This window comes from Pseudopipra pipra, chromosome 1 (genome assembly GCF_036250125.1).
Source record: "Pseudopipra pipra isolate bDixPip1 chromosome 1, bDixPip1.hap1, whole genome shotgun sequence".
Lineage (NCBI taxonomy): Eukaryota > Metazoa > Chordata > Aves > Passeriformes > Pipridae > Pseudopipra > Pseudopipra pipra.
The window spans coordinates 53,780,503-53,792,942 of record NC_087549.1 but is presented as its reverse complement, the minus strand read 5'-3'; the positions used below and the strand labels follow the sequence as shown (position 1 = coordinate 53,792,942).

The 12,440-nt window shown below is 37.9% G+C and overlaps 1 protein-coding gene across 4 annotated transcripts in view; it reads left to right on the top strand.

Annotated features, from left to right (window-relative positions):
- SPIRE1 (spire type actin nucleation factor 1) overlaps positions 1–12,440 on the top strand; it is a 124,903-nt gene that overhangs the window by 78,255 nt on the left and 34,208 nt on the right. For all 4 annotated transcript variants that reach the window (XM_064657126.1, XM_064657109.1, XM_064657117.1 and 1 more), the window contains exons 5-6: positions 9,250–9,333; positions 10,856–11,020. In XM_064657126.1, the coding sequence (XP_064513196.1) occupies positions 9,250–9,333; positions 10,856–11,020 (249 nt within the window). The remainder of the gene's footprint in view (positions 1–9,249; positions 9,334–10,855; positions 11,021–12,440) is intronic.

Genomic DNA, 12,440 nt, shown 5'->3' with positions numbered 1-12,440 from the left:
CTTTTCTAAGTCAAGATCTACAGTACCTTTGAAAAGCAGGATAAGATTTTACAGGCTGACCTAAAAATTTTGTTGCTGAAAGAGGCAGAGCTGTTCCACCCACGCACACATGCTCCCACTGTTTTCCTTCTTCTGGATCTAGGGAACAAACCCAGCAAATATCAAGCAAAACAAAAAAAGAAGAGGAGTTATTCCTTGTCAGGTTAATGAGCTAGATCAGCTCATCAAAGGGTCAGATGAGCCTAAGAGCAGCACAAGAGAGCTTTTATTCTCACGCTGATGGTGGAAGATGCAAACCAGTCAGAGGCATAAGGGCCTGGTGCTCCTTCCTTCCTGGGTGAGATGCATCATCCAAGAGGGAGAATCCTTTAGAGATTTTTTTTTTTTGCTGCATGGGGTCAAGTTTCATCTCCAAATCTCCTCCAGTCCTACTCAAATGGAAAGCAGTTTTTAAACTGAAGCAGTGTCATACCAGGATAATTTCGACAGTGTCAGCATGGCTAAAGAGCCATTTGTTTTCTGAAGTGCCTGTGTTACAGGACTTCTTCATCCAGTGCCCCTGATACAGGGAACAGTCAAGATACAGTGACTCCATGCTAAACCTGAATTTTGTCTCTTGAACCTTGACATCATTAATTTCACATCTCGGCTTCTAACTACCTGTATATTAATGGAGGGACCTGTGCTGGAAGTACCTCATTTAACAGCTATTGCAAGTCAATGTTGAAGCTCAAAGATAAGACCCTTTGGAGTTCCTCTTTCTGCTGAGAGAGGAATTATGTTTCCAGAAGCTCTTGAACATCTTGGCCACAGTGAGCAGTAATAAGGCATCTCTGTTGTCAATGTCCAAGTAAAATATTGTGGGTTATAACCATTTAAAATCAAGTCTTAACAATAATTTTAAAAAAGTATTAAAAAAAAGTAGAAGGACATTTTGAATTTGTGAATTATTTAATCACCTTATAATTGGGCATAAAAACCCAACAACATCTGATCACAGCATAGAGCATACTATGAGTTAATCCCAAATGAAAGAAAACATTTGCTTCTCACAGGCTATTAGGCATTGATTCAAAGCACATTTAGGTCAAAGGAAGTAATCCTTGTAGATGGAATTTTGGCCCTACTGAATCAGTAAGAGTTATATTGCTGCACTTTACCAGGGCTAGAATTTTGACCTTTTGATTTCGTTTTACTCTGGATCAGCCCCTCAGCATGTAAGAAATTAAGAAGAAAATTATCTTGGAAGCAGCTTTTGGAATCTGAATACTTTGGGTTTATGATGTGCTTGATCCTTGGTTGTAGCTTTTATCCAACTATAGATTTGGAAGGTATTTAGTTTTGAAAATAATGTAGTGTCCAAAATTAAAAATCAAGTATAAAGGAAATATGACGTGGAATGCTGTAAATCTTATTACACCATTTTAAAATGGCCTCTATAGTTTATACTTGAGGCAAGCAGGGATCATATGATCACACTAGGTTTGTGCCAGTAAAAGCTGTGGTATTGTTTATGTACTCTTCTGTCTTGCAAATACATAGCAGAATCTTAAGTCACAAGGAGTACAGTTAAATGCTCTTTGAGTAAAAAAGATCTTTCTTTCTTTTTTTATTGTCATATGAGTATTGGGTGTAAAGGAGATAAATGCAGAATACTTCAGTGAGGACACTTTGTTGTCATGACTTTGTGGTGATTGCATTGGCAGATAACTGTGGGGAAAAAACAAGTTACATACATCAACTCCAATTAAAAAACCCCAAACTTATACTGTGTAATATTGTGGTTTTGACACTAAAGATATCAGGAAGTTTGTACTGTTAGTTTATTTTATAAAGTAACAGCTTTATTTGGAGATCCTGCTTTAGAATCCCTCAGATCTAGACACAGTTGTGGATGTGAGATCGACATGAAATTAAAAACACCAAAAAGGGGGGAGATATCCTCTAAAGTTACTTAAAATAGCTTTTCTATGGATAAAAATTACTTTGAAATTACTTGGATTCCTTCTAGGGCCACTGAATGGCATCTGGGTATCTGTTTCTCAAGAATGTGAGGTTCGTGGTTTTTTGCTCAGTAAACACTTAAACAGCCACCTTCGCTGTAGTGGAAGAGGGAGAATTTTTATCTGCAGAAATTCACTTGCTTGGAGAGAACCAAATCTGACCTACCTGATACTACAGGTTTAGAAGGGAAATAAACTGTCCAAGAGGCAGAAAAAAAATACTGCTGTGATGCTGTAGTCAATTTTTCCCTCAAAAAACGTGTCAGTATTTTGAAAGTTGCAGGATTTTATGAGGGATAGATCAGGAGGTAGGAGGGGTGGGTCTATAGGGTCATAATATGTTTTATTACTAATATATATACTGAGGAGTCACATGCTCCCCAGTATATCCTGTGAACATCACCATTATAGTGGTTATATTGCAAATGGAGCATAGTTTCAGTAAGAATTTTACTGGCGTGCATTTGGGTGAGTGTGTTAATCAGAAATGATGAAGCAATGAGTGACCTGTTCAGGTCATCTCAGTGGATGTCAAATAGAATGTTTAAGGCACTTTGTCACATAATTGATGCCATGTGGTTATTTCCAGTCTGATTCCCTGTGTATGAAAGGTCAGCAGTAAGGCTGACTTGAAGACATGGAGATGGTATTTTCATTCTTAAAGAGAATGAAACATTTAGTGTAGTGGATGCACAGGACAGCCCAGAGTTGAGAAAGATGTGATACTACTATTGCAAGAGTTTAAAAAACTAAATAATTAAAAATTAGGGTAACTAGTAAAAATATTTCTGTGCAATAGCAGCAGCAATTCCATTGGGGTTGAAATTTAGTTAATTAATTTGATCTAACGTCTTTTTGGAAGGTGAAATTTTTCTTGCAAGTTTACTGGGGTGGTTTTTTTAGCTTACTGGCAGCATCTGTGTGCTGCTCAGGCTCTGTGAAAGGTCCCCTTATTGCAGACCCACACTGGGTACCATTCTGATGTCATCTGGAAGTGGTCTTTTGATGGGCCAAGACCACCTAAGTCTGTGTCCTGTTGTTTAAGCATTTACAGATGATGAGTAAAAGATGGAGTACAACTTGTTTTTCATCTCAAGAAGTGAGCTTTCAAAACTGTAGTAGGAAAATTCTGCAGAAAGGGGATTTTCCCCCTTTTTTAATTTTTTTTTTTAAATTGTTTTGGGGGAAAATGGTCCACGAGGTAGAGGAAAGGCAGATAGATATGTGTGGCAAGGGTCAAGACAGTAACTGCTAAAAATGGACCCGTGTAAAAGAAAAGATTCATCTTTTTCAGGATCATCCAGAAGTCATTGAGATAACTTTTGTTGGCACCTAGCCATGGAAAGAACTGTAGGTGCAAATAAATTATGTCCATGAGATAAAGCAAATGTTCCTGCTGTGAAGTATCTGAAAAGGTCACACACGTTGCTCAGAAATGGCATCAGTTGTGACTGAGAGAGGCGGGGAGAGACTATGCAAGCCAAGGAATGCAGAAATTGCTTCTCTGGATCATACAGGGGACTCACCTGTGGTGCTGTCCACATTAAGAACCTGCTTTGTTGATATGTTGATGGGATATCTGCCCTAGTCCTCCTTCAGCTCCCCGTTACTGCCCGGTTTTGCCTTTTAGTGGAGTTAATGTTCCATGTGGACTTAATGGCTGAGTGAGCCAGCAATGTGCCCTTGCTGCAAAGGAGCCTTAAGGTGTCCTGGGCTGCATTAGGAGGAGTGTTGCCTGCAGGCCAAAGGAGATGATCCTCCCCTTCTACTCAGCACTGGCGAGGCTGCAGCTGCAGTGCTGCGTCCAGTTCTGGGCTCCCCAGCGCAAGGGGACATACTGGAGAGAGTCCACGGAAGAGCTAGGAAGATGATGAAGGATTCAAAGAGCTCTCCTGTAGGGAAAGGCTGAGAGACCCAAAACTGTTCAGTCTGGAAATGAGAAGGCTCAGGGGGATCTCATCATTGTCTACAAATACCTGAAGGGAGGATGCAAAGAGGACTGTGTCAGGCTCTTTTCATTGGTGCCCAGTGACAAGACCAGAGGCAGTGGGCACACAGTGAGACACAGGAGGTTCCTTCTGAACATTGGGAAATACTTTTTTTGCTGTGAGGGTGGCACAGCTGTGCTGAGCACTGGCACAGGTTGTCCGGGGAGATTGTGGAGTCTCCATTCTTGGAGATATTTAGAAGCTGACCAGACATGATGCTGGGCAACTGACCTTTGTGTGGCCCTTCTTGAGCAGGGGGGCTGGACCAGCTGAATCCAGAGGTGCCTTCCAACCTCAAACACTTTGTGACTCTGTGAGTGGTACCAGTAAAGGGTGATGCTGGCCTGTAGCAGAGCTAATCATTCATGAGAGGGCTATGGGTGATAAGCTCTACAGCTGGTGCAGCTGGTGCTAAAAAACATCATGTGATGCTGGCCAGCATAAAATAGAAGATCTGTCCAGTAGGCAGATCTGTCACATAAGGTTTGACTTATATCTCAGAAATGTTTAGAGATTGATGTACACCCCAAAGCATCAAGATTAATATTCCTTCCAGACTAATTAAGACTTTGTATATTTTTATAATTGCCTACATCTCTGGTTGCAGGGAAAGTCCATGCTTATAAAAAACTCATCCATAATTTCATTATCCACAGTGTGCCTTGTAATTAAGTTTTTGGTAGAACACAGAGAAAGCTCCCAATCTGTCATCTTTGTACTGTTCTTTTAAAACACGTTGACTTTCATTTCTGTCTTTTCTGATGTAAAAACATAATTCTTTCACTCTGCCTGGATATATTTCAATCTGATCTGTATGAAATGTAAACATACAAATCTAATTAAGTACATGCATAGAAATTAAATTTTTCCATTCATTTTTTCCTAGTTTCATGTCATGCAAAGATTCAGTTGGAAAACAGTTAATGAAAAAAGTCAGGTGTTACTTTCCATTTAACCTGGCTATACTGCTGTATTATTTGTACAAAATATGATAATAGATATAGTTAATAGGTACCTAAATAATGTTAATGGCTAACTTATTTTGGAAATACAGTCATTAGCCAAGTTACTCTTAAAAGTCTTGTGACTGTGAAAGCTGTCAAATACCCTGCTGCTTGGATTTTCAGAAAGCACAGCTGGAGAAAGAAATGGATTCACAAACTTTTCTGCTCATAACTTCACTTTTGTCTACACTTCCAGGCCTCCAGTGACTCCACTTTTGCAACTGTACTGTTGTCAGGCTTGCAGCCGCATTGTGATCTCTTTGATCCCTCAGTTTAGGAGATTTATAATACGGGAAAATGTTGCTGGTTAGTGTTTGGTGGGGAAAGATTTGATTTTATTTTCTTAAGTGGTGCAGGCACTGTCACTCAATCAGTGTTCCATGCAGTTGGTTTGGGTTTTTTTTCCTCCTGTTGAACAGCATATTTATGTTGAGCAGCATAGGGACTATTGCCCTCTCCAGAACTCAGCAGAGTGCATCAACCCATACCACTATATGTGAAAACCTTTGTCTGATATCAACTCAACTGATATCAACTGATTTAACTGATCCTATCCCCATGTGTGAATTAAATGGGATTTGGGTCTTTTCAAAGAACCACAGTAATGCTGCTGGCCAAGCCCTTGGAATTTAAACCCAATTTGAATAGCTGAAGATATGTAAAAGCAGTTTTTCCCCATGTGCATATTATGTATTTTTAAATTGAGCCTAAATGTGCAAGAATATTTTATTAGCTTCACAGATAGTGGTGTAAGAATCAATTCAATTAGTGAACAAATCATTCCTAATTAAGAGTATAAACTGGAAACTGCAGTAGCCTGTGTTCTGCAATTGGTGAAAGTCAAAGTTCAGATCTGAATTCCCTAGAATACCATATTCATTGAAGCATTGTGCTTTAGAGAGCATTTTATGGAAACAAGTCTTTGACACTGTGCTGACAAGTGTCTTATATAAACTCCCATCTGTCACTGAGCACAGAAGAGTGCATCTCAAATGTGGGCCACGCAGCAGCAGCAAATCAAGTGCCTGCTTTTAATAGTGCAGCAAGAGGTTTGAAGACATTTGATATTTTTATTACTAGCTTTTGTCACAAAATGCAGTCTTTTAAAAAATGGCCAAATGCCATAATGGTTTAAAAAAAAAGGATAAGCTCTTGAAACATATTTTGTACACTTCCAACCCTTATTTCCTGAACAAACACTCAGGCTGAATCAGGTCTGTGATATGGATCTGAGGTTCTGGGATCATTTAGATCATTTAGAATAACCATTTTAAGATGTTTCTACTTTCTGAAATGGAAATTCTTTTAGGGTATGTATTTATTTTGTTGTAATAGCTTTTCTTAAGCCATTGTCCCAAGGATAAGCAGCTGAGGTTAGTCACAGGTTTTGGATCACAGCTGAGTTATGATAAAGAGTCTATTGTATTTTAAATGTGTTGGTTTCTATTATTTACAATTGAAACAGAGGCAGAAACCCACTGATGATGGCTGGAGGTGCTGGAGGGAAATCCTAATGTTCCATTTAGTCTAGGATTTTAAACATAATCATTTGTCACAGTAAATTTATTCCTTCCTAAGCAGTACCTGGCAGGTGTGGAAGAGTTAAAGAAGCCATCCTAAGAACTAACTGCAAGGATAGAGCACTTGCTGATTTATTTTCTCCCCAGTCTTCCAAAGCTTTGTAACTTCTATAATGAAGGAAATTCCTTTATTTTGTACTCTTCTCCCACTGATTGCATAGTGGGCTACACTTAGGGATCTGAGCCAGGTACCAGGAAGGGGATTGAACTATCCCTGTGAAATGGGTGTCTGCTGGTACAAGGGCAGCAGAGCGAGCACTAAGCATGAGAATGGGGCATAATAGAAGCCTGGCTTTGGCATTAGCCTGTGCTTGTACCAATTCATTTGTACTATAAACTGCACTTTGAGAGATCGGGCTGGCAGGTTTTGCTCTTGCAGCTCTCCAGTGCATGGTAGCCGGCATCACTTACACCTGTGCTTTCTCAAGTAGAAACTCCCCCTCTAGCTATGTTCCAGAGAAACTAATTAGATGGTTGCCTTATTTAGAAGATCTTTTAGCTGCTCATGGGGTTTTTTCCCCTCTTCTTATTTTCTGTTGTTAAGAAAAACAGGTTGTAATCTTTTTAGCTTCATGGAATATTTATGTCAGTCAAACACATTAGCCTTTGGGCATAAAGCAACCCAGTAAACTCTATGGTAAGGGAACATGGTTGCTGAGATGGGTAATTGTCACTAATCGTGTTGAACAATTGAAGTATAGGTTAAGCAGCTGGAACATGTTATTTTTTTAAAAATTAATGTGTACCTTGCAGTATGAAAAGGAGCAGCAAATCTGACATTTGTGAGCTCATTTACTAAAGTTACCTTTTGGTTACAAAGAGGAAAAGGAGAAAGTATCAGAACAATTTTATGTTTTGCAGATTATCAATAAATGTTAGCAGTTTGCTAGAAAGCAAGTAATTTACAGTTCACAGATACTGTATTTGAAATTATTATTGCAACTGTATGATACAGAAAAGAAGAAACCCTAGATAGCAAAATACATATAAGCAAGGCCTTTATTTGTTCTTTCCATTTTTCTTTTTTCTTCCTCTGGAAAGGGCAATTGCCTGTAAGTGTCAGACTGACTGCTGACCACAGTGCCAGGACAACACAAGTTTCCATGAAGACATTCTTTCCCAATTGGGTATCCTGTTGTGATACTGCAAGTCATGCCAAAATGTTCCCACATTGTCCTGTGATCTGTCTGCTTCTGTTAGTGTAGGTGATTTATGGTTTTGAGAGTCTTCATGTAAATTATGTATTTTATTTATATAGGGTAATGGTAGTATTTCTTCCTTGATGTGAAAGCGATTGTGTTACTTATTAAATAAGACAATAAAGTACCCATCTGGTCTCTTTCCAAAACCTCTGTGGTAGCTGACTCACATTTGCTATCTCTGTAGCCAGGTTTGGGAAATACTTGTGCTGTTAAATGGTGCAAGTTAAGCACTCTTCCAGTGCTTCCATTTCTTACACTGAAATGTTGGCAGTTTGGAAATCGGAGGTTTTACTCTCAGGAAAAAAAAAGCTTTAAAAAATATTTACTTTTATTTTTTCTTGAAAACTCAGAAGCTGAATTGAGACTGATTGTGCAGTACCATTAGAGAAAGAGCTTGAGTGCTTAAAAGTAAGAAATATACTTTTGATAAATATGTCTGTCAGACCTCTGACCTGTTGCTTTAGTCTCATAAAATAAAGAAGTAGTTAGCAGAGGACTTAACTATCCATTTTGAATATATTAGTGAGTACGTAGAAAAGAGATCAAATTAAACATTGTTAAAGATTTTTTGTAAAACTCTCAGTGAAAATGAAGTAGATTATTGAGAATTTGTTTGTACTGCTCATTCTAGAACATTTCAATACAGAAGTAAACAAAAATAAAATAACATTATGAATATGCAGGAGTTAATGCATAAAAAATAATTTGCGTAAAACCACAGCCTTCCACATTTTTTTCTTGCATTTATCTGTATGCAAGCTTGCCTGTTCTTTGGTGTGTTCTAACTTTTAATCATTTTTCACATTCTTATTTGTATGAAAGCTTCTTTTTGCCCCTTTGCACACAATCTTCTCCATATTTGCATGATCTGATCTTGTCCATAAATAACAGTTTTCATCTTTGAAAGATGTTACTCTTACTTACATGATTTTATTATTGATATTTCAGAATCTATACCCATGTTATACAGACTAATTAATTACAACGTATATACAAGTCTGTTCAGTGTAAAGGATTTCTCATAGATTATTTCTCCTCACAACTAATGTTCTGAGAATTTCTCCTGCAAAAATGAAGTCTTGAATTCAACAAATAACAATAATTTTGGTATGAATGGGATCCTTACCTTTCTGTGTTGTAGCTTAACAGACCTGCCAGGGGGTGGTTTGCTTTTTTTCTGTGCATAGCTAAATTTTAGGGATTAAAGTTTCCATGTATAGTTTTTCCTCCAGCATGAAGTACTTTTATACTCAAAACTTAACATTTTTTTCCCATTATTTAAGGTACGCTTTTCAAGGAAGAGAAATACATTCAAATAGTGTTTCAAGTTACTTTTACAGTATTACTATTCAAGTCATAAAACATTCAGTAGAATACCCAAACAACCTGATACAAGAGATGTCAAAAATTAGGCTGAAGTTTTACTTGAGAGTAATGCCATCATTCGTTTATTGACTCCTTTTCATTGGCAGAACCTGAAGAAGATTCAGGAAATGGACAAAGAGGGAAGTGATGAATCCAGCACAGATCTTGATGACTTAAAAAATGCTGACTGGGTAAGACAACAATTAAAGAGTGATTCAGCATAATTACTAGTAATTTATATTTCTTTATAAAGCTTACTTAAGGTGTCATTACCTCCACTCTCATGAAATCCCACTTGAAACACTGTGTCCGGCTCTGGGTTCCCCAACATAAGAAGGACATGGACCTGTTAGAGTGAGTTTTGAGGAGGACCATGAAGATGATCAGAGAGCTGGAGCACCTCTCCTGTGGAGACAGGCTGAGAGAGTTGAGGTTTTTCAGCCTGGAGAAGAGAAGACTCCAGGAGACCTTACAACACCCTTCCAGTACCTAAAGGGGGCCTGCAAGAGAGCTGGAGAGGGACTTTTTAGCAAGGGCCTGCAGTGATAGGACAGGAGGAATAGCTTTAAACTGAAAGAGAGTAGATTTAGATAAGATATTAGGAAGAAATTCTTTACAATGAGGATGATGGAGCACAGGAACAGATTTGAGCAATCTGATCTAGTGGAAAGTGTCCCTGCCCAATGCAGAGGGGTTGAAACTAGATGAGCTTTAGGGTCCCTTCCAACCCAAACCATTCTATGGTACTATGTTAAAATCAGTCTCTGTTCTTTTTACCATATGAATTAATAGTAACTCATGACAAATTAGAACCAAATGAGTCTCAACTTTCATTTCCTGACAGATGAAACAATAGAAGTATCGAAGCAATACATTTCCTTTAGACTGCTTTCATGGAGAAGCTTTTGCAGTTTAAAGAGACTGGATATTTAGACAGGAATCATGCTGACTCCCCTTCAGAGGGGCAGCCAGGGAGTAGACAGAGCTGCCAGCTGAGTTTCTCCAATGATGAAAGAAAAAGATTACAGGGAAACTCTTAACCAGGAAGTAGCTTGTTTTATTTTCTAGTTTCTGTTCTTGCCAGTTCACAGATGAATATTATGAGGTTCTTTAAAGGACTTGATTTCGATTTCCCAGTCTTCTATCCACCACTTTTTTTTTTTCTTCTCTCCAACCATTCTGCTTCTCAGAAAATGAGAGGGAAGTGTTAGTGTGTGTTGCTCTTACAGGCAGAGCAAAAGGAAGTTGACTACTGAGAAGATGTTGCTGGACCTTAGGATTTGGAGTCCATTCCAAAATTTCTGTTTGAAGAACAACTACTGGGAAATTTTGCAAAGAAGTTCTGGGCAACAATGTTTCAGATTCAGTCATTGTTTTAATTTGCATAGTATTAGGTATAAGTGTAAAAACTTTAAAGGCATGCTTGCAGTATACTTGAAATGGGAATATAGATGTAAGGTATGAGAATTTCAAATTCTTTTTCTGTACTTGAGGTGAGTCTGCTGAGTTACAGCAAAGTTTTGTTGCATTCACAAGTCTTAAAAATAGGCTTATATAAAATAAAATGGGTTTTGATTGATATGTTAAAAATAAAATAGTACAGCTGTACATATATGGTGGTGCCCTGGAAGGAAGACGAACAACTTTGATTTAATGTGAGTTGTTATTCAAGGGTGAGATATCAAATAAAATTTCTCTCTCTTTTCCCTTCAGGCTCGTTTTTGGGTGCAAGTGATGCGAGATTTACGGAATGGTGTTAAACTTAAGAAAGTTCAAGAGCGTCAGTACAACCCACTCCCAATAGAATATCAGCTCACACCCTATGAGATGCTGATGGATGATATTAGATCCAAACGCTACACCTTAAGGAAGGTCATGGTAAGTCAAGAGAATCACTAGAATTTGTCAAATCTGAAATGTTCTTTTCCTTCTTTTATCTTCTTCTTGTCTTCTCTTTTTTTTTCTGAGAATCTTGAAATTATTTCTTATAGATACTAATGTTCATGGGTTTTAAATGGCATCTTAAATTTTCATAGTACATTGAGAGGGAAAACATGAAACCAACACATGTAGTGTATTTTGTTTTCCGTGTGGCAGGCATTTTTGATTATGAAAGACATGCCTATGCATCATATGTTTGAACAAATACCTTGCGTTGCTTTTGTGATAACCTTAAGAGTCATCTCAAAAGTCCTGTCATGCTTTCCACTGAGAGTGTTTTAGACTTTTCTCATTGGAGAGAACATTTCTATTGATTCACAATATAGTTTTTGGAATTCCAGAATGTGAAGTGCTACCATGAATGATAGTGTGATGGGGAAGGAAAACCTACAGAGGTTAACTGAAAACTTATATTATCTATTGCCTGTATCACGGTGCTTGAAAACTTATCAAGATCTGTTATGAATTTTCAAGGAATACTCAATGTAAAAAAAATTAAATCTTCCATTTTTAGAAGTTGAGCTCAGTTATTTTCAGCATATTCTACTGTTGCTTTCAAGTCAAGGCAATAAGCCAAAGCAAGCTGGAGAGTGTTCATGAATCTCCTCCTCCTAGATTCTCATAAAGGTGCTTGTAAGATTGACTTCAGGTACTCTTTTTATCAGAACCAATTTGATATTTATTGGTGTCTCCCTTTCTTTCTGTCCTTTTGGGTTATATTTTTTTCAGCATTAAGAAGTTCTTCCTGATAAGCTAGCAATCGATCTAAAGGGGTCCTTATCTCTAGAAGGACATTTTATATCCCTTTTTCAGAGGCATGTATTTGGTCAATATCAATATTTATACCTTGTATTTACTTATCTTCCCCTGTCATTAGTTACAATGGAAGCATTGTCTTAGAATATTCAGTGTTCAGATGTATTTCCTTTCCTATGTTTGATAGTAAGAAAGCTGTGATTTCACCAGAGAAAAAATCAGAGGGGGGGAGGGAGACAGATGAGAGAGGCAGAAAGTGTGTAGCATAAATGCCTTTTATGTTTGAGCTGAAAGTACTTTCCTAATCGAGATCTGGATTTAGACTATCGGACTGTATTTATTTTCTGCAGCAGATGTTGCTTAAATGTTAAATCAAGAGGGTAAAATAGAAACCCAGGTAATGATGTTATCTGTCTTTCCCCTAACAATTCAGAGAACTGTGCTAAGTGTTCCTTCTACCCGCTGCGAAAGAGGAACAGTCCCCTCAGGACCTTGATTACTGTATGCAATCAGAATAGTCGTTTTGTTTGAATGGGAACCCCTGGGTCATCTAATTTTGCTTTTGTCAGACTAGCTTTTAATTCATCTTCTGCTAAGCAAG